This window comes from Artibeus jamaicensis, unplaced genomic scaffold, assembly GCF_021234435.1.
Source record: "Artibeus jamaicensis isolate MK-2021 breed Jamaican fruit bat unplaced genomic scaffold, CSHL_Jam_final contig_797, whole genome shotgun sequence".
Lineage (NCBI taxonomy): Eukaryota > Metazoa > Chordata > Mammalia > Chiroptera > Phyllostomidae > Artibeus > Artibeus jamaicensis.
The window spans coordinates 28,028,098-28,055,972 of NW_026521977.1; the positions used below are offsets into that span (position 1 = coordinate 28,028,098).

At 36.2% G+C, this 27,875-nt stretch overlaps 1 protein-coding gene across 17 annotated transcripts in view; it reads right to left on the minus strand.

The window, feature by feature from the left end:
* The window catches only part of PHF21A (PHD finger protein 21A), a 172,737-nt gene that overhangs the window by 124,242 nt on the left and 20,620 nt on the right, over window positions 1-27,875 (minus strand). For 6 of the 17 annotated variants that reach the window (XM_053673045.1, XM_053673050.1, XM_053673051.1 and 3 more), the window contains 5 exons: window positions 22,330-22,370; window positions 20,900-21,011; window positions 11,549-11,692; window positions 6,352-6,384; window positions 4,137-4,223 (listed from right to left, as the gene is read on the minus strand). In XM_053673045.1, coding sequence (XP_053529020.1) covers window positions 4,137-4,223; window positions 6,352-6,384; window positions 11,549-11,602 — 174 coding nt within the window. In that variant the 5' untranslated portion in view covers window positions 11,603-11,692; window positions 20,900-21,011; window positions 22,330-22,370. Of the gene's footprint in view, window positions 1-4,136; window positions 4,224-6,351; window positions 6,385-8,910; window positions 8,966-11,548; window positions 11,693-20,899; window positions 21,012-22,329; window positions 22,371-27,875 lie in introns of all 17 variants that reach the window. The other 11 variants (XM_037166081.2, XM_037166079.2, XM_037166080.2 and 8 more) reach the window with 4 other exon arrangements.

Below are 27,875 nucleotides of genomic sequence, written 5' to 3' on the forward strand. Positions count from 1 at the left end.
CTGAAAATCAAAGTCTACTGAGGAAGACATATATTTTTTAAAATAATCACATACATGTCATTACAAGTTATAATAAGCTATTGTGGCAGAAATTACTAATTATCCCTAGTATTTATTTCTCCTCCCTCAGTGCCAGAGTCCCTGAGTTTCATTTGCTGGTGGCCACCTGGAAGAGACTACACTTCTGACCTTCCTTGTCCCTAGTTAACTAAGTTCTGACCAACAGGATCTAATTGGAAGTGGTGCACACAACTTCCAGCAAACATCTTTAAAAATAAAGGGCTTGCTCTTTGCTGCCTTTCCCACTTCTTACCAGATGGAGCAGCTATTTTGGACTATGATGTGGAGCTTCGTGCTGAGAATGGCAGGGCAACAGAATAGGAGGAACCCAGGTTCCCTGCCACCGTAGAGCCACTATCACCAGCCACAGTCCACCTACAGAGCTCCCACAGGAGAAACAAAATTCTACCTTGTTGAAGCCATTTTCACTCTGAGTTTTTAGTCATTCACAGCTGAACCTAATCCTAAATGGCACAGCTATAAAGGAAAAATGAAAGGTTCGATGAAAGATTATTATAGACACAGTTGGTTTTGACAGGAGGAAGGGGTTACAGAGATGGGTCCTCTGAGGAAGTAACATTTAAGCTGTTGCCTGACGCCTGGCCAGGAGAGCACCAGGTGAAGAGAGGTCAGGTGGCAAACTGTTCAAGGCAGGGCAATGAAAAATGCAACTACTATGGCTTAAGCCTTAATCACCACAGGGACAAACAACATACTTTGGGATGTTAAGATTGCTTCTACAATGAATCAGAATGAAAGCGGAGCACTAAAGCAACTAAGTGCTTTGGCTCCAGAATCAGAATCTTGACTCCAACAAGCAAAAGACCACATATGCATGTGAACAATAAGGAAGGAGGGTGAATGAGAATAAACGATATTAAAGAAATTAATAATTACTTCCACACTTCAGTATTACTAGTGTTTAAAATAGGTAGATTCTCTGATTAAAATGATTCATATACCATGAACAGACAAGAGTTTGGTGTTAAAATTTGTGTAATGTTTCTTCTCTACTTCTGATTATAAAGGAAACAAGGTTATTGTGGAGCAAATATACACAAGAATATGAAAAATAAATTATCAGTAAATTCATCACCTTCCAACAACACTTTAAACTCACACTATCTTTACACATATTTATATATTTATACACATATATACACCTATAACACACACATAAAAATGGGATTGTAATGCTTATAAAGTTGTATGTGCTTTTTCACTTATTTTATCATGAGCACTTTCCTTTGTCATCAAAAAATTTTTGAAACCATTAATTTTTAGTGGCTATATAACATAATTTCATTAGATGGTCAAGTCTGGGATTCCTGAATTAAAAACTGTCAACCTGGCCCTATGGGTCAAGAACGTGACCTCAAAATCTGCCATGGAAAGTTTCTATTCAGAAACCTCAAGTTAGAGTTTAAACGCGCTCGAACTTTCTAACCAAGGATTCAATGAAATTCACTGTGTTTTAGCCATGAAGGATGCTCCCTAAAGATCATTATCTTCCCAAATACAGTGTATGATTTCATGTCCTGAGAAAGAAACTGAGTATCAAACATTGCAGGAGCAATAACAAAAACAAATTAAGTAGTTACTGTAAGAATGACTATCTGCAATATTTCAGTTTTTTTTAATACAGTAAAGAGAATGTATGCATCTACTACTTGTATAATCAAGTTTTCAAATGGATATAGAAAAATGAGTGTAGAAAAATACATATAGAAAAAGAACAGAAACAAATAATTACAAAGGGTTCATCATTGTTAATTCCAGAATGTGACATTCTTTGAGTTATTCTGTATTTAAAATTTTTCTCACAATCAAAAAACTTATGTTAAATTAAAATTTTAGTCATGTAAGGTAATTCAGATTTCAGTTATTAAAATCTGAAGGAAAATCATTAAGTTTTCCCAGAGGCTAAGTGGATCTTATGAGAAAAGAAAAACAAAGCTGGGCATTCAGCATTAGGAGTCTGTCCTAAAATTATACTATTTTAAACTATCAATGTTCCATGTTGGAAATACGTGTGAGGAAAAACCAACTTTTGAACTGTATAGCTGTGTTTCCTTCAAATATTATCTTACCTAGAAATGATACATTTTCTGTTCTACCAAAAAGGTTATTTTAGCACCGGCTGGTGTGGCTCAGAGGACTGAGTGCCGGCCTTCAAACCAAAGGGTTGCTGGTTTGATTCCTATTCAGTGCACACGCCCAGATTGTGGGCCAGGTCCCCAGCAGGGGGCACAAGAGAGAAAACCACACATTGATGTTTCTCTCCCTCTCTTTCTCTCTTCCTTCCCCTCTGTCTAAAAATAAATAAAATCTTTTTAAAAGAAGATTATTTTAATAGTTAAGCAAATAAAATTGCAAGATCGCATTTCAGGTTCTGACTCCAGTTTTCTTTACTAATGCCAAACCCACTTTTTAAAATTCTAGTTTCTAAAATCCAAACTTAGTCCAGATGACAGTTTGCCTCATGATTCATATATAGTTGCAATTTTCTATTAAGCAAGATACCTAATAGAAAAAAATGAAGAATAAAAAGTTACAGAAATAAAACAAATCTTTGTATCTGTGCTCACAAACAAAAATTTTTTAAAGATGTAAATTGTTTTTAACTGCCCCATTTTCCTCCAATGCAGCACCAGCATTCCCCCCAATCCTTACTCTACTAATCAGTTCTCACCTTTTTTCTCCGCTGGAACACGTGAATTTTTCACCAAAAGTGACTCATTCATTGGCATCTTGTCAAAGTAACTCTGAAACTCTAAGGAAGCTCATCGCTAACAGAATTCTAAAGCTTGAACACCGTCACTAGCACACATCATTTTGACCTCAGAGAACTGAGTGACTATCACAGCCAAACACATACTAATAAACTGTTTATATTTTTCCTTAAAAATTTCCTCCACCACACCACCTCCTCCCAATTTTAGTTTGGCAATTCCCTTATCTAAAACACCTTCCACCTCTGGAGAAGACAAAATGGGGAAATTAATAGCTTAAGAACAGGAGAGGGAGAAAAAAACCAGCTGTTTACTCAGCTTGGTTTTAAAAAGTCTACTCTGAAAATTAACAACTGGTATCTATTACACATAGTTCTCAAAATTTATTTCTCCCCTTAGAGAAAAACACAATAATACACAATATAAACATACAAAAAATCTCCAGAAATAAAATATCCTCACAGCTATTATTTCATTAAATAAAAGTTTAAAAAACAACTGAGTTTAAAAATCAATAACAGAACTATTCAATCAAAAATCTTCAATGAGATATCACTAATATTAACTATCAACTGCAAATCAGCTAATCATTCTGATTCACACATTCACCTCCTCCATGATAGAAAACTGCTCCTTTTTACCAGAGGAAAGGTGGTGGGGAAGGAATAAGAAAGCAATGATTTGTCAGACTACCACAATTATGTAAAGCTCTATCAATTGTCACACTCCACCTGGTGGCAAGAGCTGCCTGAACTGGTGAAGTGGAGGTCATCATACAAGAAATTCAAAAAAATACTTTCCAGATGTCCTTGGAAAAAAGCAAGATGCTCTTTCTTTTGCCCTATACAGAATAAATCTAACAAGGTTCAACCAAAGTTTTTCACATAATAGTAGATCAATATCTAATAAAGATTAACATAGAGGTATCACAATAATCATAACAGGAGACCTATATTTAGAGCAATCTATTCTCTCCATTCTCTCCAAGTTAGCTGTCATCTCAAATCTTTAGGACAGGTAACAAAGCATATCCAGCAGCTCCCACTCCCACTAACTTTCTTTACCCCTTTCCCTATAGGTAAAGTACAGAGTTTAATTAACAGTTAACAGCAGCTCACCACATTGCTCTTAGATATTTGCCAGTAACATGTACCCATGGGATATTCCAGATAATGATTTTAACCAAAAATAAAAATAGATAAACAGGGCTCAAACAAAATTAAAACTGAGTCTGGCTGCCCACACTTATTTTCACACATGAGGAAAAATAGCAGTTCTCCTAGAAGTCTCAGGCAGACGTATCTTTAGAACACAATGTTAAAAATATGCCCCCCCTTCCCCTACCTGTTTCTCACTCAAAGCTGTGATTTTGGCTTGGAGCTCATGAAGCTGTTTCTTTAAATCAGCATTCTGATTGGAAAGAAAAAATATCTGTGAGAAAGATATTTCATTTGTTAACAGAATAGTAGCGAGAAGATTTTATGCATATTGCATTACAAATGATGAAGCAACCTTAAACATGTAGCCAGTCAAATTCATCATGCATTAAACTGTAGTCGTATTACCACTACCTACTGCATGGATCCTAAATGTAGGCTGCTGACACTAGAACAGGGGCAGCTCCTTTGCAATTGTTTTAAATTCTAAGAAGTTTTATATGTTAGTATCTGTAAAATAGTATTCCTTTTTACTAAAAATACTGTTATTCTTTACAGGAAGTATCAGTTGACAGAAAACCTAAAGCGCCACTAATCAGACAAAAGCAGGAAAATGGAAGTTGTAAGCACGAATACACCGCCTGCTTAACGGCATTATCAATAAAGATGAGAGGTTTTTCTCTACTTGCCCTCTCCCTTATTTAGTAGAGTACATTTGTTACTTTAGCCTAGATTTGAAAAGCTGTCAGTGCTGCAACTGCCTTAACACTACATCATTCAAATTAACAGACTGACTACCAGGGCATTTTCTCAGTTTTCAAATTCTAGGATTTAAAAAAGAATACTATTTTAGATGAGATACACTGAATATGCTTGCCTTTTACTCAAGTGAGGGAAAAACCAAGATTAAAAAAGCAAGATTAATGCTTAATGTAGCAGGATAGCCAACTAGCAGACTGAACACCATCTCAATGACAGACCGATTTTTTCTTCATCATTTCACATGCAATTCTTTCAATGGGCTCCGCCTGGTCTCCTGCCAGGTTAGGGCACACATCCTCCCTCTCATGCTTATTACTCCCTGTGGTCTTCTTTTCATAAATGTGTGTGTGTATAGACACAGGTAGGTAGATACGCAGATGCAGATACAGACACAGACAGAGCATCCATGGGACTGTCCAACAATTTACTGCCCCATAGATTTTCCTCATTAAGGTTGCTGTTACATGACCACCAGCTACATAGAAAATGCTCACGTTTTCTAATAATATTTCAGTTGCTGATAACATAGGTTACCATATTAAATATAAAAGAATTTATTAATCTGCATCTTGGTTCCCTAAATCTAATTTAAATAATATTTTTAAAATAAATAAAAATGGAGAAGCTTCTCAAAGAAGTTCCCACATCAAATAGAAATTAAATGTGAGCTATCAATGGACTGTGTTAAAACACTACTGTTAGGTCGCTGGGTGCTAAATTTTTTGAAATGACTATTATTCCTACTTCCAAATCGCAATCTGCCTCAGTACCATTCTTGAATCCAAGAATTTATTTGACTTATATTTTCAATGAGGCACGTATGGTATGTTTATCAAGCTAAAGATACATACACATACACCTGAGTACCCATCAGTGGGTCAGTTCTTTTGTGAGCAGATTATGAATCAACAAATGCAAGGAAGAAGCCCTAAGAGCTTGGTAAGTACTCTCCGTATTTATGACCCATAGTCTAAAAATTGTGAAAGAGACACTGCCTGAACAATAAATACAATCATGGAAGACAAAGTAACTTTTTAGGAAGAGTTCCCTTCAGGGACAGAGAATAAAATGTCTAAGTCAAAAAAACTTCTATGAGAATTTAAAGAAAATGTAGCATTTGCTAGGTTAAAGGCTCTTTGAAAAATAATAAAATTTTAAATGCTTTTTAAAACTTATTCTTAAATTCTTACCCTGAACATAGTACAATTAAGTATTCATAAGTTCTGTACACTATCTCTACTATGAACTATGAGAAAATAAGAATGGTTCTGGGCCACACTCAATAATTTTGAGGCTACAGAAAGCCTTACAAACTGATTTTGAATAAGTGGGCTTATGAAAAAGAAATTTAAGTTCTATGAGGAGTATTAATTCTCAATTTTCCCCCCAAATACTCAAAGCAATTAACACAAAAGCAAATAACAGTAACAAAGATGAAATGATAGCTACTGATATATTATAACCAAATGACTGGATTTTTCTAAACCCTTATAATATGAAGACCAATATGCTAATGTAATTGCTGTTAGATATGATAGTTTTTAATACCGAAATACTGGTATATACTTTAGTATTTTTATGGTCACTTTGTTTTAAATTATTTTAATTTAAAAATTAAATGAACAAAAGTAGTATTTTACCTGTGGATCCTGCTTCATTTGGGCAACCAGTTTCTGGTAATAAAGAGAGAAAAAGAGCATTCAGTCCTCACACATTAACTCAATATGGCCAATCTGGTTTAGCCCCCAAAATCTAGAGTTTTAAGCCCACACTCAAAAACGAGCAACAGCACAATCGGAACCAAAAGCTTCTGTCATCTACATAAGAGGTCAATCAGACACTTCTCTTAATATAAGAAAATAATCAAATTACCACTCTACATCTGAAATGAAGTGTTCCTGCTTTATTTTTCATCCTCACCTGAGGACATATTTTCTTTATTGCTTTTAGAGAGAGAGGAAGGGTAGGGGGGGAGAGAGAACGAGAATGAGAGAGAGAACCACTGATGTGAGACAGAAAGATCAATGTGAGAGAGAACATTGGTGGCCTTCTCATAGGTGCCCTGACCATGGATTGAACCTGCAACCTGAGCATGAGTCCAGCCTAGGAATGGAACCCACAACATTTGGTCTATAGGACGAGGCTCTAACTAAATGACTCACACCTGCCAGGGCAAAATGCTCCTGCTTTTAACAAATTTGGAGATGAGATGGGGATCAGGGTGGGGTTTAAAAGGCAATTGATCAAGCTGGATGCTCCAAAAGCAAAACATCTCTTTAAAATGTTGTAATTGCCTAGAGTCCCAAACTAGGCCTAGAAAACTCTGCTCCCATATACAAAGTGCAGAAGGAGCCTAGTGTCAGATGTGACTTGGCCACTGTCTTCTCAGTGAGGGGAGGTAGGGATGTACTTGGTGGAACAGTGATGCTCAGTATTCGAGAGTACGAAAGTGAAGGAATGATAACGCAAAACTCTACCTACCTGGGTTCCTCTGGGAAGGAGAGTTATCAGAATACTGACTAAGAAAAGACCTTTACTAAGGAAAACAGAAATCCAAACAAAATGAAAAACAAAGAAAAAATGGATATTGTCTGATCTTTTTTTTTTTTAAAGATTTTATTCATTTATCTTTAGAGGGGAAGGGGGAAGGAGAGAGGGAGAGAAACATCAATCTATGGTTGCCTTTTGTGCGTCCCCTGCTGGGAATTGGCCTGCAGGGAACCGGCCTGCAACCCAGGCATGTGCCCTAACTGGGAATCGAAGTGCGATCGTGTGGTTCGCAGGCCCGCGCTCAATCCACTGAGCTACACCAGCCAGGGCTATTGTCTGATCTTAACCCAACTTCTATAAGCATCACTGCCCAAGAATCTGAAGGATGAAGGAGTACCAGAAAGCTGACTCCTAAAAGTTATCTGGGAATAAAATGTTCCATAAGTAAACTTCTCATATAACTGAAAATCTGTCTCTCTGTTGGGTGACTAAATTTTTTAGTCATAAAATAAAACTTTCTCAAATATATTATATACTTGTCTGCCTTCTTAAATAATGGGTTAGCCAAAAAGTTCATTTAGTTTTTCCTGTACAATGGCTCTAGTATTGCTTGTCTTTAACTTCATTCCAAAATATTTTGTTAGATTGTATTGTGGCAGCTGTCATATCAGCATGCATTTAGAAAAAATTTATTAAAATTGGTGAATTTTTGTGCAGCCATTTAAATATTGAAGATGGAAGAAAATATACAACATTTTTGGTCTGTTATGCTTTATTATGTCAACAAAGGTAAAAACACAAATGAAATGCTAAAAAAGATTTGTGCAATGTATAGAGGTGTTGTGACTAATCAAATGCCTCAAAAGTGGTTTGCAAAGTTTCCTGGTACTACTGACCTTTTGGCCAAATAACTCTTTGCTGTGGGGCTCTCTTATGCATTGAAAGATGTTCAGCAGCACCCCAGGCCTCTACCCACCAGAAGCCAATAACAGGAGAGAGTCGACATACTCAAATTATCTAAATCAATAAAGCTATTGATGAAAATGAAAAGCATGTCTTTTATTTTACAGGAAAAAACCAAATGAACTTTTTGGCCAAAATAAAGAGTCAGCTTTTACTGTATAATCTTTGGTAAATGACTTCTAACATTTATTCTAGTTGGTCAAAAGCCTTATTTCAGGTACTGGGCTCCATTCTAGGTAGCTGAGGTTGCCAACCACATGACCTCCAAATACACAAGGTATGTAGGTTACTCTCTATATACTCTACTTCCCATGCCACAGCAGTAACTCTTATACATCCTGCTGTTAATTACAAAATAGTAATAGCGCACATTCCAAGAGCTCAGTGAAACTGAACAATAAGGTTCTAAGCACAAACATTTTTACCAATGCAGCCTAAAGGCTAACCACACTCTTCAAAGAGAAAAATCTTTGGTTTTCCTTTTTGATTTGGTTACCAGAGAGTTGCCTACTATATTAAAGTTGCCTTTTTGAAGCTGAAAAGATTTCCCTCCATGACCTGGAATTTAAAAACTACTCATAACCACACTAAAACGCCACCTCTGAGGAAATTAAATAAATTATTCAATCTGTAAGCAGTCCGGCTGCATTTTACATGATGAGAGGCAGGACTGAACAAGCTGGGCAACCTAACTAAACCATCCAAATATCAGTGATTTTAAGCTGACATTGTGTTATCAAACTTACTTTCTTTTCCAAGAATACAGCAAACTACAACCCACAGGCAAATCTGGCCATCTACCTGTTGTGTAAATAAAGTGTTATTGGGACACAGCCACATTCATTCATTTATATATTGTCTATGGCTGCTTTGTCTGCATAGCAGAGCAAAAGCAGAGCACAGTTTGTGACAGAGGTTTATAAATTACTTATAAAGTATAAAATATTTTAATTTACTATCTGGCCCTTTAGAGAAAATATTTGCTAACCTCTGCTTTATACTATTGGGTTCCATGTAGAATAAATACTCTGAAAGTTTAAATATGGCTTTCATCAAATCTGCATAAGAGTAATCAAAAAGGCGATTTCTAAAAAAAAGATGAGATGCCCATCACAGGCATTATATAAACATTTATTCAACATCAATTATGTGCACACTACTTATTAAACCATTTTCCTATCCATAAAGAACAAAAAATATACTTCTATGACAGCAATACCAGATAGTTTCATAACACACTTTCTATACAGTGAGCTCAATTGCAGCCCTACCTTCATTCCATAGCCGGAAATGCACAGAGGGGTGGCTTTTGCCCCAGCCTAATAGCCAGAGCCTGCTCTGATGTCATTCCTGACAGCCCTGAACTTGTCATAACAGGTGATCAGTAAGTTACCACATATCCAATCAGAATAAGATTAGATTTACAAACTAGGCATGTCTCTTGGATTTACTGTTAATACTTAAATTTTTTTTAAAAAACAGAAAAGTATTCTAAATGTAACTGGAGTAAAAATATCTTAGTATTTCTACATGTTAAAATACTATCAATAAACATATCAATGTTTATTACTGCAAAACAAAATATAAAGGACAAATATAAGTACTATTAATTTTATGCTAAAAAGAGATAAATACATAAGGAAATAGACATTAATGTGAATATTAAGACATGGCTGGGATGACTTTCTGAAGAATATTATATCCTTTTTGAGTCAACAAATGTAATTTTAAATGTAAATTAGATTTTAAAACAGAATAGGCATTAAATTTTTTCATAATTATACTTTTCATGAAACTGGTATGCTTATATTAAATATGAAACAAAATATTTTAGTATTCTACTTAATCTTTAGTAATTTAGTTTAATTTAGGTCATGAGTCTTCCAAGAAAATCTTGTTGGGATTTGTTCATATTTTGTGAGGATGAACTAAAAGCAAAATGTCAACTCTTCCATCTCAAAATTTCTTGAGTAGGATTATCTCCAACAATCACAACTTCATTAAATGATCTCTCATCCATGTAACTTTCAGATTGATTACTGTTCTCCAGAAATCTGTCCTATGATGATGTCAGCTTTGAACAAACTGTGAACTATCGTCATTTGCCATTCGGCCACACTGAGCACTCAACACCCTCTATGTTAAAATACTTCAGTCCAGGAAAAAGACAAAGCTTGTTTTTTGTCAACAGATTTTTATTCTCCCCAATTTGTAACAGAAGTAGGAACAAGTGAATAAAATGTGCTTATTTTTTAATATACTAAATTTAAATATATAAAACTTATTATATACTAAATTTCTTAGTTACCATAAAAACACAGTTCACATAGAAAAGCCCACCTGTACATGGCAAACTATAACACTACTGCTGAGCAAGACTTTAACAAGATTCAAAGCAGCAGCAGGGATTTCTGAATATGCAAAGCCTTAATGTAAAAGTGTGTGTGTGTGAACACACAAAGCTTTGAATCTTTCTGAGAAACTTGCAAATAGTGTGAAGACTACTCAGATAAAACTAAAGAAATTATATCTAAGAACAAACACCTTTAAAAAATATTTTTCTCCTATTCCAACACCCTGAACATTCTAAAGTAGTCCATTCATCATGATTTGTCACTTTTTATTAACCAAACATCATGTATGTCTATGTGTGTGTATTGAATCTAGAACCACAGCCAGTTAATGTATTGAAAAGAGATATTCTGTTTATACGAAAAATGTTAATGATTTAGTTACTTAAGGATTGCTTTTTGTATGGGTTACAGTTATGTTAAATAAAACATACATATTTAACATTTAAATTATATTTAATATACAATGTATTTTATAAAATAATTATATCACATAAATATAATCATAAATATATTTTTGTTTCTGAAAAACAAACCTATTTTAAAGGTTGTTTAGCCTAAGTACCTGAGGCAAAATGTAAGAATTATGAAATTTGAAATGTAACATCTGTGAAGGCAATCACATTTTCTTCATTAACAACTGGAATCAAGGCATAAAACTGAATGCGTAAAAACTGTGATATACCTAGTAATCGAGTCAAACCTGTCACATTGAAAACATGCAAGTTAAGTCATAAATCACATGAATCAAGTCCCTCAGATGAACCGGAAAAAAGTTTCTCTTTAACACCTTTACTACACCAAAAATTGTTTTCAATTCATTTCTGTGAAAAGGAAACCAGGAATATTTTTATAAAGCTCCCAGAAGTATTATCAATGAGTTTAAGTAGTGATAAAAGGCAAATGAGGTGACTACTGGACATCTGTCTGAAAGATGATTAACAATTGTACTAAAAATCAGAGAAGGGCCTGTTTACTAATCTCAGTCATTACTTAATACCATGATGTGGGAAAAGCCAATAATGCAACATACCTGGTGAACCTGAATTTCCACTTTAAGAGCTTCCTGTAGAGTCTGCAACTCCATTCTCTACCTTCTCCACTTTCTCTTATGTCTGCTAGTTCTACAGTTTCTTCAGCCTCCGTTTAAAATAACAAACTCCTCTTCTCACTGCAGCTGTAGAGATCAATCAGTGTTTTGGATCATTATGTTAGGTATATAGGAAATATTCATGTTATATACAATAAATTACAGTAGTTAAAAAATTTTTGATTCTCTAGCATAGGGCAAGAAATTTCCCAAACAGATTTCTTCCCAAAGTGAATTGTTGTACTGAATTGGTACCAAAACTTTCTGTTCTTTGAGCATTCCTCTACAGAACACTTCAAATAAGTAAGCAATGAAAAAAAATGTGTTTAGTCTGGTCATGAAAACACCCATGCACCTGCCAGGTGCTCAGTACCACAATGCGCACCATGCTCTGAGGATACAGTGCTGAATGAGACCACTTCTGCCCTGGATGAGCCAGAATTCTAAAGGGGAGACCACACCCATCCAGGACACACTGTCCTTAGAAAGAGACATAACAACAGGGTCATACGTTTTTTAAACACCACACAGAGTGAACTGGAAACTTCAGGGTCTCTCACAAGTTCCAGAAGGCCAGAGGACTTTAGTGGATGAACTCTTAACTCTTATTTAAAATATTCTAAAACTAAAAACAGGAAAATTCTGGTTTAAGTTAAAGGCTTACATTGAACAAATCAATACTTAAAACAAGGCAATGTAACTGTGTTCTCCACAAAGTTATGAAAGGGCTATTAAAAACAAATCTAGTGTACACAAGAGATGAGGTGGTCTAGCAATGGAACAGACGTCTCCAGCTTTACAATGAACACCGCCCCCTTCTCAAGGCCACCAGTGCATCTCTTTGCCTCTGTGTAAACCACATATGGAAATAATGTCACAAGTCTACATTTGTGAATGGGAACTCTCCTATCCTGCTCTGCTTGTCACTACTGCAATTTAAACTAACTCGATGGTTAATTTCTTTTAATATTTTTCTTTTTTCTTGTATCAAAATATGCTTAACCTAAAAAACAGTAAATTATGAAAGTGTAAAATTCCTTCAAACTCACAAAGCAAAATTTGCTTATGTCTGAATAAAATTAAACGTTCATCTCCATACCTACAAAATTTGTAGTAAGAAAAACTTTTCAGCATTCTTATAAACCAAGGAAAGGGAACAATCAGAAAGCTACAAGAATCACTACTCCTTAAACCAATTCAATGAGATTCATACTCTATACTTTCTAAAAATTATTTATCTATGGACAAAAGTCCATAGTCAACCTGAGTTTTCTTAACACTCCCTTAAAACCTAATTTGACAGTTATAATAAAATCATTAACTGCAGAATATACTTGTCAATATTTTTTAAGGTATATTTTATTGATTGCATCATTAAAATTGTCCCAATTTCCCCCCTTTTGCCCCCCTCTGCCCATTACCTCCTTCCCTCCAAGCAATGCCCCCCTTAGTTCACGTCCATGGGTCATGCATATAAATCCTTTAGTTTCTGCATTTCCTATACTATTCTTAACATCCCCTTGTCTATTTTGTACCTACTAATTATGTGTTTTTATCCCTGTACCTTCCCCATTCTCCCCCTTCCCCCACCCCAATGAACCCTCCAAATGATCTCCATTTCTATAATTTCATTCTTGTTCTGGTGGTGTGCTTAGTTTCTTTTTTAAAGTATATTTTATTGATAATGCTATTACAGTTGTCCCACTTTTTCCTCCTCTTTATTCCCTTCTGCCCTGCACCCCACTCCCACCAGCATTCCCCCACTTAGTTCATGTCTATGGGTCCTACATATAAGTTCTTTGGCTTCTCTATTTCCTATACTATTCTTAACCTACCCCTGCTTATTTTGTACCTACCATTTATGCTTCTTATTCCCTGTACCTTTTTCCCCCGTTCCCCTCCCTTTCCCCCCACACTGATAACTCTCCATATGATCTTCATTTCTGTGATTCTGTTCCTGTTCTAGTTGTTTGCTTATTTGTTTTTGTTTTGTTTTTTTGTAGGTTCAGTTGTTGATATTTGTGAGTTTGTTGTCATTTTACTATTCACAGTTTTGATCATCTTCTTCTTCTTAGATAAATCCCTTTAACATTTCATATAATAAGGGCTTGATAATGGTGAGCTCCTTTAACTTGACCTTATCTGGAAAGCACTTTATCTGCCCTTCCATTCTAAATGATACCTTTGCTGGATAGAGTAATCTTGGATATAAGTCCTTGCCTTTCATGACTTCAAATATTTCTTTCTAGCCCCTTCTCTTGCCTACAAGGTTTCTTTTGAGGAATCAGCAGATAGTCTTACCAGAACTCCTTTGTAGGTAAATGTCTCCTTTTTTCCTTCCACTTTTAAGATTCTCTCCTTATTTTTAATCTTGGGTAATTTAATTATGATGTGCCTTGGTGTGTTCTTGGGTCCAACTTCTTTGGGACTCTCTGAGCTTCCTGGACATCATGGAAGTCTATTTCCTTGGTCAGATTGGAGAAGTTCTCCTTCATTAGTTTTTCAAGTAAGTTTTTCATTTCTTGCTTTTCTTCTTTTGGCACCCCGATGATTTGGATGTTGGAGTGCTTAAAATTGTCCCAGAGATTCCTAAGCCTCTCCCCATTTTTTTGAGTTCTTGTTTCTTCATTATGTTTTGGTTAAATGTTTATTTCTTCCTTTTGCTCCAAGTTGTTGATTTGAGTCCTGATTTCCTTTCCTTCAATGTTGCTTCCCTGTTTTTTTTTTATTTCACTTTGCACTGCCTTCCCTTTTTCCTCTATTTTGCAACCATACTCAACCATTCCTGTGAGCATCCTGATTTCCAGTGTTTTGAACTTTGCATCTGATAGGTTGGCTAACTTCATTCCTCAGTTCTATTTTTTATAGCTTTGATCCGTTCTTTCATTTGGGCCATATTTTTTTTGTCTTGGGGCATTTGTTATGTTGTATGGGACAGAGCCTTAAGTATTCACCAGGGCGGGACAACCCACTTCTCTGCATTGTGGTGCTGTATGTGGGGGAAGGGTCTGAGAGGGAACAATGCTGCTTGTTTGGCTCTCTGCTAGCCTTCAGTTACTTCCCCCTCTGCCCACAAGCAAATTAGGCCCTTTTGGTGCTGATTCCCCGGTAGGTGGGTTTGTATACATTCTAGGACCCTATAGGTCTCTCCGACAAACTCTCCAGTGAAGATGGGAGTACCTCCCACCACCACAACCCCCACAGATTCTATAGCCTGAGGTTTTGAGGCTTTATTTCCCCATGCTGGGACCCTAGGTTGCCAGATCTGTCTTGCACCACAGTTGTTCCACCTGATTTATCTGGACACAAATGTGGGACTGCTAGCCACTGCCTTGCCACAAGTCCTCTTCACCCTGGCTGCCCATCTTTGTCCCTCCTACCAGTCTGAATGTTTCTTCTTTTACTCCTTCGTTGTCGGACTTCCATACAGTTCGATTTTCTGACAGTTCTGGCTGTTTTCTATTTTTGAATTTGTTGTCACCTTTCTTTTGGTTGTGGGAGGAGGCAAAGTGTAACTACCTATACCTACATCTTGGCCGGAAACCCTGTGTGCTTATTTGTTTTGTTTTGTTTTGTTTTTTTAGATTCAGTTGTTGATAGCTATGAATTTGTTGTCTGTTTAACATTCATAGTTTTGATCACCTTTTTCTTTCTTAAATAAGTCCCTTTAACATTTCACATAATAAGTGCTTGGTAATGATGAATTCCTTTAGCTTTACCTTGTCTGGGAAGCACTTTATCTGCTCTTGCATAATAAATGATAACTCTGCTGGACAGAGTAATCTTGGATGTAGGTCCTTGCTTTTCATCACTTTGAATACTTCTTGCCAGTCCCTTCTTACCTGTAAGGTTTGAGAAATCAAAAGATAGTCTTTGGGTACTCCTCTGTAGTAACTCTCTGCTTTTCTCTTGCTGCTCTTAAATTTTTCTCTTTATCTTTTACCTTTAGCATTTTAATTACAATGTCTTGGAGTGGTCCTCTTTGAGTCCAACTTGTTTGGGATACTCTGTGCTTCCTGGACTTGTATGTCTATTTCCTTTGCCAAATTAGTAAAGTTTTCTTTCATTATTTTATCAGGCAAATTTTCAATTTCTTGCTCTTCCTCTTCTTCTTCTGGCATTCCAATTATTTGGATGTTAGCACATTTGGAGATGTCTCAGAGGCTTCTTATACTATGTTCATTTTTAAAAATTTGTGTTTCTTCTCGCCATTCTGATTGAATGTTTATTTCTTCCTTATGTTCCAAATCATTGATTTGAATCCTGGCTTAGCTTCCCTTCACTGTTGTTTCTCTGTAGATTCTTCTTCTTCTTCTTTAATGCTTTTCTTTTCTTTCTTTTAAAAAGATTTTATTTATTTCTTTTTAGAGGGGAAAGGAGGAGAAACAGAGTAGAACATCCATGTATGCTTGCCTCTCGTGCACCCCCCTACTGGGGACCCAGCCCACAACCCAGGCATGTGTTCTAGACTGGGAATTGAATTGGTGGCCCTTTGGTTGGAGGGCTAGCACTCAATGCACTTAGCCACCCTAGCCAGGGCAGATTTTTATTTCATTAGCATAACCCTCATTTCTTCCTTTATGTTGTTGCTATACTCAGTAAGTTCTTTGAACATCCTGATCACCAGTGTTCTGAATTCTGCATATGACAGGCTGGCTACCTCTGTTTTTGTTTAGTTCTTTGTTCTGTTCTTTCATTTGCGTCGTATTTCTTTGTCTCCTCAAGTTGGCAGCCTTCCTGTATTTGCTCCTGTATACTAGATACAACTGCTTCCCCTGTATAGGCACCTGTAAATTATGTGGAGCAGAGTCTCAGGTAATCGCCAGGGGAGGCAACCTGCTTCACCGCTTTGTGGCTGTGTGTGGGGGGGATGCTTAGAGAGGGGATGGTGCCACTGCCTGGCTTCTGGGGGTTTGCCCAGCACATACCCTGTTTCCAGTCACTTTACCCAATCCCTGTATGTGAATGTGCCCTTCCAGCTGTTTCCTTGGTGCTGAATCCAAGAGTCGGTGGGTTTGCATATGTTTGAAGACCTTGTAGGGCCTTTTAAGTGAAGTTCCCTGAAAATCTGGCAGTTTCTTCTGTCACCCCAATCCCCACTAGTTTTTATAGCCAGAAGTTATGAGAATTTATTTTTCCAGTGCTGGAACCCTGGGCTGTGTCATCTGGCCTGGGGCTGGGATTACTTGCTTTCAAAATGTCCCTCCTGTTTTTTATCTGGCACACATGAATGTGAGATATGACCTGTTCCCATTCCACCACCGCTGCTGCCTCCTGGTGCCACACCATGTCTCCTTGCCTACACCTCTCCTATCTGGATGAATGTGGCTTATTTAAATCCTTCGCTGTCAGACTTCCATAGAGTTCGATTTTCTGACAGTTTGGGTATTATCTGTTTTGAGACTTAGTTGTAATTACTTTTTTGTGGTTGCACGAGGGGGTGAAGCATGTCTACCTACACCCCCCATCTTAGCTGGTCAGTATTAGTTTTCATTATATTTGCTTAATTAACCTCACTAGACTTAAAGCATCGCTACTGGCAATCTTTCCCCTAGGGTTTATATACTGTTTTGTAGTATCAAAATATTCTAGGCTAAAAAAAACATTTCTAAAGTGTAAAATTCCTTCAAGTTCACATTTGTGGAGGCTAGGAAAGGATTATTATACAATGATATTATCAACCAAAATATTTCATGAAGATAGTATGTTTAGGGAATAAAACTGGCAAAGAAGACATATTTTGATAAATAAACTTGGGTTTTTCAGCTACTTATTACCTTAGAAAATCTTCGCAAGTATAATAAACAAACATGAGACTCGTTAAGTTACTAATTTAGACCAAGGTTTTTGTTGTCATGTGAGATTATGTTACTTACAAACTCACATGTTAAAACTATAGTCACTTTAATTTTAAATACTAAAATAATCTTTCTACTAAAATTCTTGACTTATACATTAAAGTTCTTCCTGAAAACAGTATTTGAATTAGTTTTAATTTTGCAGTAAATGTGTCCAAAAATCTCCGTATTTGTCAAATTAAGAATCATCTTGAAGTTAAAGGGGTATTTTCAACACCAGAAAGGCCATATTTTATTTTACTGGTTGTAACATATTAACATCATAGCTCAACTCAACTCCTATCAACTATGGAAACAAACAGCAGGCTGAAAACATAGAGAACTTAGAATATAAACAACAAAGAGTTTTACAATTACAGTGCTCATAAGTTTTAAAACTTCGAAAAAGCAATTCATTTTAGAAATAAAAACCACCAACAAACATGAATGAAAAACATAGCCATATTTACACAGCCAAATTTGCATAGAAATGTAAATTTTAAGAAGATCAGTTTTGTCTCTCAAACTGATAAAGATTTATAAAAATAATAACACCACAAACTGCCTTGAGTGTGGGTTGGACAGCACCTTCGTAACTTGCCACTGGTAGTTACCTCTGAGGGGCAACACCAGGGGTTTTTACTTTCTTCTTTCCACAATATCGATATTTCAAAAATGTCCACAGAAAACAGACACTTATTTTTAAATAACAAAAAATTAATTGAAGGTTGCTAGATAAAGCATCAGAAAATTTTACACTGATGAAGCAAAATGGTTAGGAAAAGAAAAAGTAAAACCCAGGTTTAACCCAGAGGCTCTAAATGTCAAAGAGTGCCTAGCAGGGTAAAAAGCCTGCAACTCAAGTTAACAAGGGGCTGACGGCTTTTACTTCCTTTGTCAGACTGTTGTCTACTCATTAGAGACACACAAAGACACAGATTGAATTTGGCAAAAACTCTAAATGCCAATTACTCATTTTACTTCAAAATAAAACATTTAAAAGAAGGGTTAAAAAAGGCAGTGAACTGCTGTACAAAAACTTATGGAGGATTAGAAAATTCATTTGATATAATTTTTCATAAAAGTCTCTTACTGGATAGCAATTTTGCAAGACTGGTCTCTCCCTAAAGGAACATATTATATACACACATTTATAGAACCCAAAAACAAAGCAGGAACAGGTTGAATTCTTTTTAAAAATATTCTGGGGACTTAGACAACTCCTGAAGCCATCACATGAAGACCATTTGGGTGTAGTTCATAGCATCATAAAGGAGGCATGACTTGATAAATCCATTAAAAAAGTTATTTATCAAATTCTGACCAACTCTAGTAAGTTACAAATAAATCAGTTGTTGTATGGTAAACATAAACAGATGCACAAAAAAGTAATAAACACACTGTACTGAGGGACAATGCCCATTTACCACCTGACAGCCCTAAATACTACCATCAGGAAGGACACTGCCTAGGACAAAATACCAACATTTGTGATTTCAAAACTATACACGTCAAACCACTGGCACAGGTAATGGCCTCCCACCTTCTAACAACAAAAAAACAAAACATAAACAAATAAAAACTCCACCAAGGAACCAAACAAAAACAATAATCAAATCCCACTAAGAAAGGCAGCAGTGAACTCTGGGAAGAATTTCTGATCAAAAAACCTAACTCCATTTACTCACTGTGTTATCACTCTCAGCTTCAAGGTTTAAAAAATTTGTATGTCTGCATATAAATCAGGAAAATGGGAACAGTATCACTTCATATACACTTCATAAAACTGTTAGGAGGTTTAAATAAGGTAAGTACCATATGAAAAGTCCTTTGTCAACTATAAAGTTCTATGTTATTCCTAACATAATGCTTTTATTCATACACACAAACTTTACGTCCCCACACAGTAATACTGCTGAGGGGACCACAGGCTTTCCTGTTTTGAAATTCTCTAAGAAGGAGTTTCTAACTATTTTTCTGGGTGTAGTTCTGCTTGGAGATATGTGACCTCTAGGTCTTTCATCATGATTCTAATAATTTAATAATGCTATAACTCTGAATTTACTGCTAAGAAACACTGCTCTGTTCCTGAACTGCTATAAACCTTTTTCAAATCAAAACTCAACTCATCGACCAAGTTTCTTCAACAGTAGGTTCATAATACGTTGTGCCCCCAGACTGAATTCCCTAAAAACGGTCAGCTCCGTGTCCGCTGTGCTGCAGTTAGTTGGTGTAAGACTCCACTTTTGACCTATACTCTCAGCATAGTGTTTTCAGTAGGTACAATTAATTTTTTAATATAAAAAAGTAGAAAATCTTCACAGATCTATGTATCCTTACCTGTCACATGCCTAATACTAAAATATTAGGTTTCAATTTGTGCAAAATACTACGTATGTAACATGCTAAGAGATAAAACAGTATCTTTAACTTTTAACTAACAGTGCTAAAAATGATCACGGATGCTAAAAATAATAAAATTCTTTTAGTAACACTTACTGAAAACTAACATTTACTAACGTGGATCAATTAAAAAAATGACAGAAAATATAATGTCTGTTTTTTTACTTTCATGGTGGTAGCTCTGCAGTGACACCCCTCCACATCAACAAGACACACCCCTGCACCAGGAGCCGGGCATCCTGCTCGAGAGACTCCCACTTGAATCTGGCAAAGCGACCGCGCTCACACCCTGGTATTATCAACTGCTGACAAAATCACTTCAGCCAGTGCAAATGATGTTTCCTAACCATTACGTTAAATTTCTATACCCCTCCCCAAATTTATGATATCTGAATGTCTGAGTGTGTTTGAATATAAAATATATATCACTTCTGTTTTATTTGGCGGATCCTTATTTAAAAAAAGGAATACCTACACAGGTCACACGGTTCCACCAGAAGGATGGGGCGTTTCGGGCCAGGTCAGGTCCCCGCAGCGCCCTCTCCCTCACGGGTCTGCTGCAGTGTCTTCACCTCTCCCTCCAGCCACTGCTCATTCCAACATCCAGTTTCTACCTCAGCTTCCTGGGCCCAGGCCTAACTCGAACACACACATTCTTCTATTGCCCACCTTTCTTTACAGAAATCAAGCATGTTTACCAAAATCATCTCAACTATACTTGACAATCAGAATGTTGAGCTGAATTAAAAAACTCACAGAAATTCAAAATGAAGGAGGCTGGAGAGTAGTGTATAACAGCATAGTGAAAATGAGGCCAAGATTTTAGAATTGGTTCCCACATTTACCAGAATACTATTTAATGATTAAAAAAAAGTCCAGACAAGAGTGGCCGGAATCATATGCATATTTACTACATAAAAGTTAACACAGAGGGTATGGTGGTCTTGGCATAACCAGTAAGTACTTAGTAGAAGTAGAGGTTATGGGAAATAGATTTCAGATCAATTTAAGGAAGAGCTAAGGATTAGAGCTGTACAAAAAAGGAATGGGTTACCTTATGAGGTAGTGGGCTCCCTGTCATTAGAAGTATTCAAGAATGCTGCATATCATATCCCCCTCTTGGAGATTCACAATGCACATTAGCATATTAAAGGTTCTGAGAAGTCCTGCAGTAAAGAAACCTGTTTAACTTTAATGCAGCATTTCCCAAATTATTTGACCACAGACATTTTTCCCACCCCCACCCAACCTCAGTAATATTGATTCATTTCTATGGACCTAGATTTCCTCAAAATACATTATAGAAAATAATGTACATTTTTTAAAATGTAGTATTCAATGTGTACCCAAATAACAATCTGTTAGGGATATAGGAAAAAAATGCCTTTTACATTAGGTAAAAGGCTGGAAGAGAAGGACCTCAAAGTCCCTTCGCTAAGATTCGATGATTCTATCACATTTTAGAGTAAAGGACTATTGGGTCTTGATCATTTATTTCAAAAGGTTCCATGAGAGAAAGGCAAGTAGAATAAAAAAGTAGTAAATGCAAAGTTAACTGGTTCAAATGCCTCTCTTTCATGCTCAAAGCCCAATCACTACAAGATAAGAAAGACACCTCAAGTTTTCAAAAAGAAGCCTTAACCAAGTATCTACTCCACACATTAAGTTAATTACTATTTAAGACAGAGAATTAAAAAACTAAAAAACAAAAAGAATAGCTTTGCATTAGGGGACTATGCTATACCAGCTATTTGGTTTGAATTTAATTTTTTATCATTATACACGCTCTCCAAATAAGGTTAATATTTGTTTGATCCTTTGTTACTAGATTGCCCTGTGCAATCTGTGATCTTGAATTAGACATTCAGAGAAATGATTAAGTGTGATGATTTATAAGCTGTTAAAGTAGATTTTAAAGTCAATATTAGAGAAAAAATGTTTGCCTATATGTCCCACACTGCTACATTTCTATTTTTTCCTCTTTAAGAATTATACAAAACAACACACACTAAAAATATAGTATCAGACATTAAGCCAATCCAACTTTAAATTTAGAAATATAAATGCTTACAAGTCCCAAATTTCAAAGTCAAGGTTTCCACAGTTACATTAACCTAGCCATTTTGCACATATACTAAGGCCATCAAATTTAATAGCATATTAAGTAATAAAAAACACAATGGGAACCTTAACTTTTGAATTTCCTGACTTTTGAATTTTCAGCTCTATCCATTGAATTAAGGACATTTTTGGCAAAGGGGACCTTTACACTTTAACAGGTTATCGAGTGTAGGAACATGCAAGCCTAGCAGTATTATTAGAAACACAAATGCATTTGAGATATAGCTATGTGAAATTAGACAAAAATTCACTCTCACTTGGTGAAAACAGCAAAGCCTCATATCTGGGAAGAGAGCTTTTTTGCAAAAATTCACTGAAGAACTAGCATCAGGCACATTACGCCTGCCTGGTAAAAGTACTTACCAATTTTGAGGAAACTGGCCCTCCTTCAACACTCTTGTTCCCTACAATAGAAAGAGGGAAAAATGGAATTAGACTACAAACACAGATTTATGACATGTCATCAAAAGCTGAAGAAAGATTTCTACCTGATCTTAAGAACAAAACTACAAAATACAAAAAAAATCTCCAAAGTGCTAAAACCCAAAAGAAAGAAAGAAAGAGATAGGCAGTTTTTAGAGCAAGGAATGAATTCAGACATTAAATCTCTGGTTTTCCAGTTTTTTCACTTTTCCACAGTTTTTTTCAAGACAAGGAAAAGTAAATTTTGATGATTTTCCTTTCCTAAGAAACACAGAGAAATGAAATGCACCTCATCTAAACAACATACAAATATACTCTCATTCTCCAACAAATGACCTTCATTGTTTATTACTTGATATTAACAAATTGAGCTAACATCATGGGTACTTAGTTTGGTCTACTTAAAAGGCCTTTTTACAATCAATCTTGAAATGGATTTGTTTTATATAAGACTTTTTTAAAGTTCACAGCCTTTTATATGTATAGTCACAATTTTAATTAAACTTTTCATTCACATTCTTCAAGTCTCACCATTTTAGACTGTAAACCATGTAACACAAAAGTGACTTTCCCACTCTGACTGGTGTGGCTTAGTGGGTTGGGCATCGATCAAACTGAAAGGTCGCTGGTTCAATTCTCAGTCAAGGCACATGCCTGTGTTGCAAGCCAGGCACCAGGGTGGGGGCATGTGAGAGGCGACCAATCAATGCTGCCTCTTGCTCTAAACCTATCCATATTTTCCTTACACTTTAAACATAGTAGATTTGGTGACTGATGTTACTCCATGGTGTTCTCATTTCTTCAAGGGGTATTTCAAAAAATCTTTTATGTCACCCAGATTATAAATTTTTGTTTAATCCTATATAGTCATACCAAACATATAGTAAAATAACCCCAAGTCCATGCAGTTAACATTCCTTTCCAAAAAATTTCAATTTGCTGTTTTATCCTGTCTTTCCTTTAGCAGCAATACTTTTTAAAGTTCTCAAGTCCAAATAAGTGGCAATTTCAATCACCAAGACTAGAATGACTCCCAACCAAAAGAAAAATCATACAAAAATCCGTAGCATAATATGGTTATTAAAAAGTAGATTCTCACAAGGAAACAAAAAATGTGTAACTATGTATGGCGATGGATATTAACTAAACTTACTGCAGTAATCACTTCACAATACTCAGATATATCAAATAATTATTCGTATATCTAAAACTAATACGATGTTATATGTCAATAATATCTCAGTTTTAAAAAGTGGATCCTTAACATTATGGGTACCTACAGGACTCTGTAGCACCCAAACCAGGACCAGGCACACAGCAAATGCTCAGGAAATATCTGTTAAATGAATGAATTCACTGAGGACCCTTAACTCTCTGTTGCAGATTTGTTCTCTTGTTAGCTTTTTCATTCTGGGGATAATTTCTTACACATCAGTCGTCCACAGCATTATTTTTCAAGTGAATGACTTTGGACAAAAACAGTTAAGTTAAATATTACCATTTAAAACATAATGAAAAGGACTAATAATTTAAACTAAATTAAACTTAAGAACTTTTCATCAAAAACAATGAGAATGAAAAAGCAAGTCACGGCACTGTGGATGGTAACTGCAACAAATATAGCAGTGGTTTACACCCAGAATATATAAAATATATTTATACTCAAGGTGATCAGATAGTGTTGGAATTTTAACTTTCACTTATATGGCATTTGAAAAAGTATAGTCACATAACTCCTTTTAAAAGTCATATTCAGTAAAAAGGCACAATGGATGAACACCTTATCTCCAGGACATTTCTCCAAAAAGCAGTAGCAGAGTCAATCCCAAACCAGTAAAGAATGTTACCACAATATCATGAAACTGCATGCAGGGACCACACAAATCACCTAGGACAGCAGAGCCTGAGAGGTTCAGTGACTTCCCCGAAAGTCACACAGCTAGCTGGTAGTAAAGCTGGAGCAAAGCACAGAGGCCCTGAGATTTTTCTGACTGAGCTGGCCTTTCCACCAGACCTCACTTCCTCTTAACCAGCTGTAGCAGTTACTCGTCTAAGAAACAAACTACAATAAATACTGGCCAAATATTTTTGGAAAAGTCTGCATACCATGTTTAAAGAAAAATCATATAAGTAAGCTATGTAGGGCAAATTTTAAAGCCTGATGAGATCCTTTATGCCTGAGGGATCCCTGGGAATGGGCTTTGGAGACATTTGGCCACTCTATAATACTATATGCTAAATTCTATACGTATGAAAACTCTGGCAAAAGGATCCGCAGCTTTAATAAGATTCAGAAAGAGGTTCAGGTACCCCAAAAGAGTAAACTATTTTTTTAGACGAGTGATTTCTTAAACACTGCATCAGAACTACCAAAGTGTTTCTTCTAAAGAGTGATTATTAATTGACTACTATTTGGAAATCGATTTTTTTAAAAAGGAAAAGCAAATATTTTATTTCTATAATTTAATAAGAATAAATTTGCAGCAAAAAAGATTTATATGTAATATTTTACTTTTTGCACTACCCAAGTCTGAAATGCAAGACTGCTGGTCTCATGTTCAGCTGACTAAAAGTCCACTTAATTTGTTTCTCACATACAACTCACACTTTTAGCTAAAGTAGTTCAAAATTTTAACATTTGCTTAAATTTTTTAAATACAGATTCGTCCTTGAAAAATATATTAAAAATATATACATTGGAGTGAATGAAATTATTTTTGCTTTAGAGATATTATCTTGTTAACATAACTTCACTTGATTTTTTGCAAACTGAAGGTTGTTCACCTCTTCAGATCCTCACAAATATATGCTTGACTTAGATATGGTAAAGAAATGAATCATTCAGGTTTATGATCTAATTGTAGAATTTAAAATATCACCAATAAATCGAAGGTGATTAATAACTACCTCTTAATTACCTTTAATGTAGTATCTAAAACCTCTGTACATGAAGAATATATATTACACAAACAAAATTTGCAGAGAAAATAAAATGTTCAATAGTAGATCATGTTTTAAATCCGACTAAAACTCATCCCACTACAAATTTCAAATGATTAAGTTTATAGTGTATGCTCAATCATAAATTTTGATAAGGGATGAAAATAGCACAGATAACTGTCATTCAAAGACACTTTAAAATGTCACCTTACACAGAAGATTCAATCTCTTCTTTTTCTACTCTACCAAGCTGATACACTAATTTTATATACAGTAAGTTTTACTGCTTTTTATAAACACTTCCGAACTTCTAAACAGAAAGTATAGTAAGTCTGAAATACATTTAAATGCAAATAAGTGCTCAGGAGAAAAAGCAGAATCCTACCTAATTCGATGTAGTCCTTTAGGCCCCAATTATAATCATCCCTCTTGCCCCCATCCCTCTTAACCTTACCCTCTTCTCCCCTTAGCACTTCCCCCCTTACTCTCAAGAAGCATCAATTTTTCCTCATTACCAGGTCATTTTGTTTCTTCTATCTTAAAAAAAAAAAAAGCCTCCCTTCACTCCATATCCTTCTCTACTTATTGTGCCAGGTCTACGCTCCCATTTATAGCAAAACTCCTCTAAGTGTTAATCACGCTTACTGCTGTCTCCTAGTTCCTGTCCTCTCGGACTCTACTGAACCTACTCAGATAGGGCTTTGCCTCCTTTCACTCTTGTTAAGATCACCCAAGACCTCCCAATTGCTAACTCCAATAGTAAAGTCTCAGCCCTCACTTCTTGTTCAATCAGTATTATTTGACCCAGTTGATAATTCCTTCCTTCTTGAAACCCCTTCTTCCTTGACTCCCAAGACACCACCCACTCTTGATTTTCCTCCTAATCTCTCTGGCCACTCTTGCGGGTTTCTTTTGCTGTTTCCTTCTCATCTCTCAAAACCTCGAAATGTTGCCAAGGCTCAGTTCTCAGAACTCTTCCCATTAGGTAATCTCACCCAGTCTCATGGCTATAAAAAGATATATATACTGGTGACTCCCAAATTTTTATCTCTAGCCCAGACCTTCTCCTTGAATTCCAAACTCATACATCCAACTGCTCATTCAACTGCTGTCAAAACTAAACTCCTGGCTACTTATCCCTCAACCTCCCCCTCAGACTCATCAGCATCTCAACAGACGACTCCATCCCTTCAGGTCAAAACCTTAAATTAATCATTGAATCCTCTTTTCCCACACCCTACATTCAACTCAATACCTATCTTGCCTCTATCTTCAAAACATATAGACCCAGCCCTGGCTGGTGTAGCTCAGTGGATTGAGCACAGGCCTGCGAACCAGAGGATTGCGGGTCAATTCCCAGTCAGGGCACATGCCTGGGTTGCAGGCCAGTTCCCAGCAGGGGACGCACTAGAGGCAACCATACACTGATGTTTCTCTCCCTCTCTCCTTCCCCTCTAAAGATAATTAATTAATTAATTAATTTAAAAAAACATACAGACTCTGAAAACTACTACCACCTCCTTGGTCCCACCTCCTTGGTCCAAGAAATCATCATGACCACCTAAATTACAACAGCCTCCTAAGCAGCCTCCCCTCTTCCATCTCTGTCCCACTACAATTTATTCGCTCAGCAGTCAGAGTGACCTCTTCAAAATCCAAGACAGATCTGGTTACTCCTTGGATCAAAATCCTCCAGGGCCTTCCCATCATACTCAGAGAAAAAGCTGAAATCCTTCACAATGGCCCACAGGCTCTAAGCGATTTGGGCCTCTGCTACTCAGACCTCAACTACTTCCTCTCCCCAATGCTCAATCTGCTCCAGCCACACTGGCCTCCTTTTGGTACTTCAAGAACTCTAAACAAGTTTCCTTCTCAGGGATCTTCTACTTGTTTTTCCCTCTGGCTGGAACACTCTCTTACATCAAATAACTTCATGGCTCACTCCCTTAAAACGTTTAGAAAATCTAGAACAGATGCAAGATTAGAATACTAAAATAAGGACTGAAACTTTCATCAGAATTGTTTCCCTCCCCAAACTTTGACTTTGAGAATTCTCTTTCCTATACCAAGGAAATCTTTTACCTTCTCTCAGCCTATCCAATCTCATCCAGTCATTTGGGTCCAATAAAGACTTACTGACTAATGGAGACCTTCCCTAACCACCTCACCTCCCAGTTCTCCCTTTCTTTGAATTCTCAGAATAGTTATCATTTTTCTCATTCATCTTAGAATTTAACCATATACTCCTCACACTGTAACTTATATCTCTTATCTCCCTAATGAGACTACGCATGCACGCATGCACGCACACGAGTAGAAATAATGCCTTGTACAAGTAGTTCTCAAACCTAGATCAGGATAAAGCTAAAACTAAATATATATATTCACAGTCCTACCCTTAAAATTCTGAATTTTGTTATGTCTGATTTGAAGCCCAGATATCTGTATTTTTTTTAAAGTTCCCCCAGAAGACTCTAATAGGTAGTTAGGATGAGGAACCACAGCCTACAGTCCTCTATCTTCCGTGGTACCTAAGAAAGAAGGGC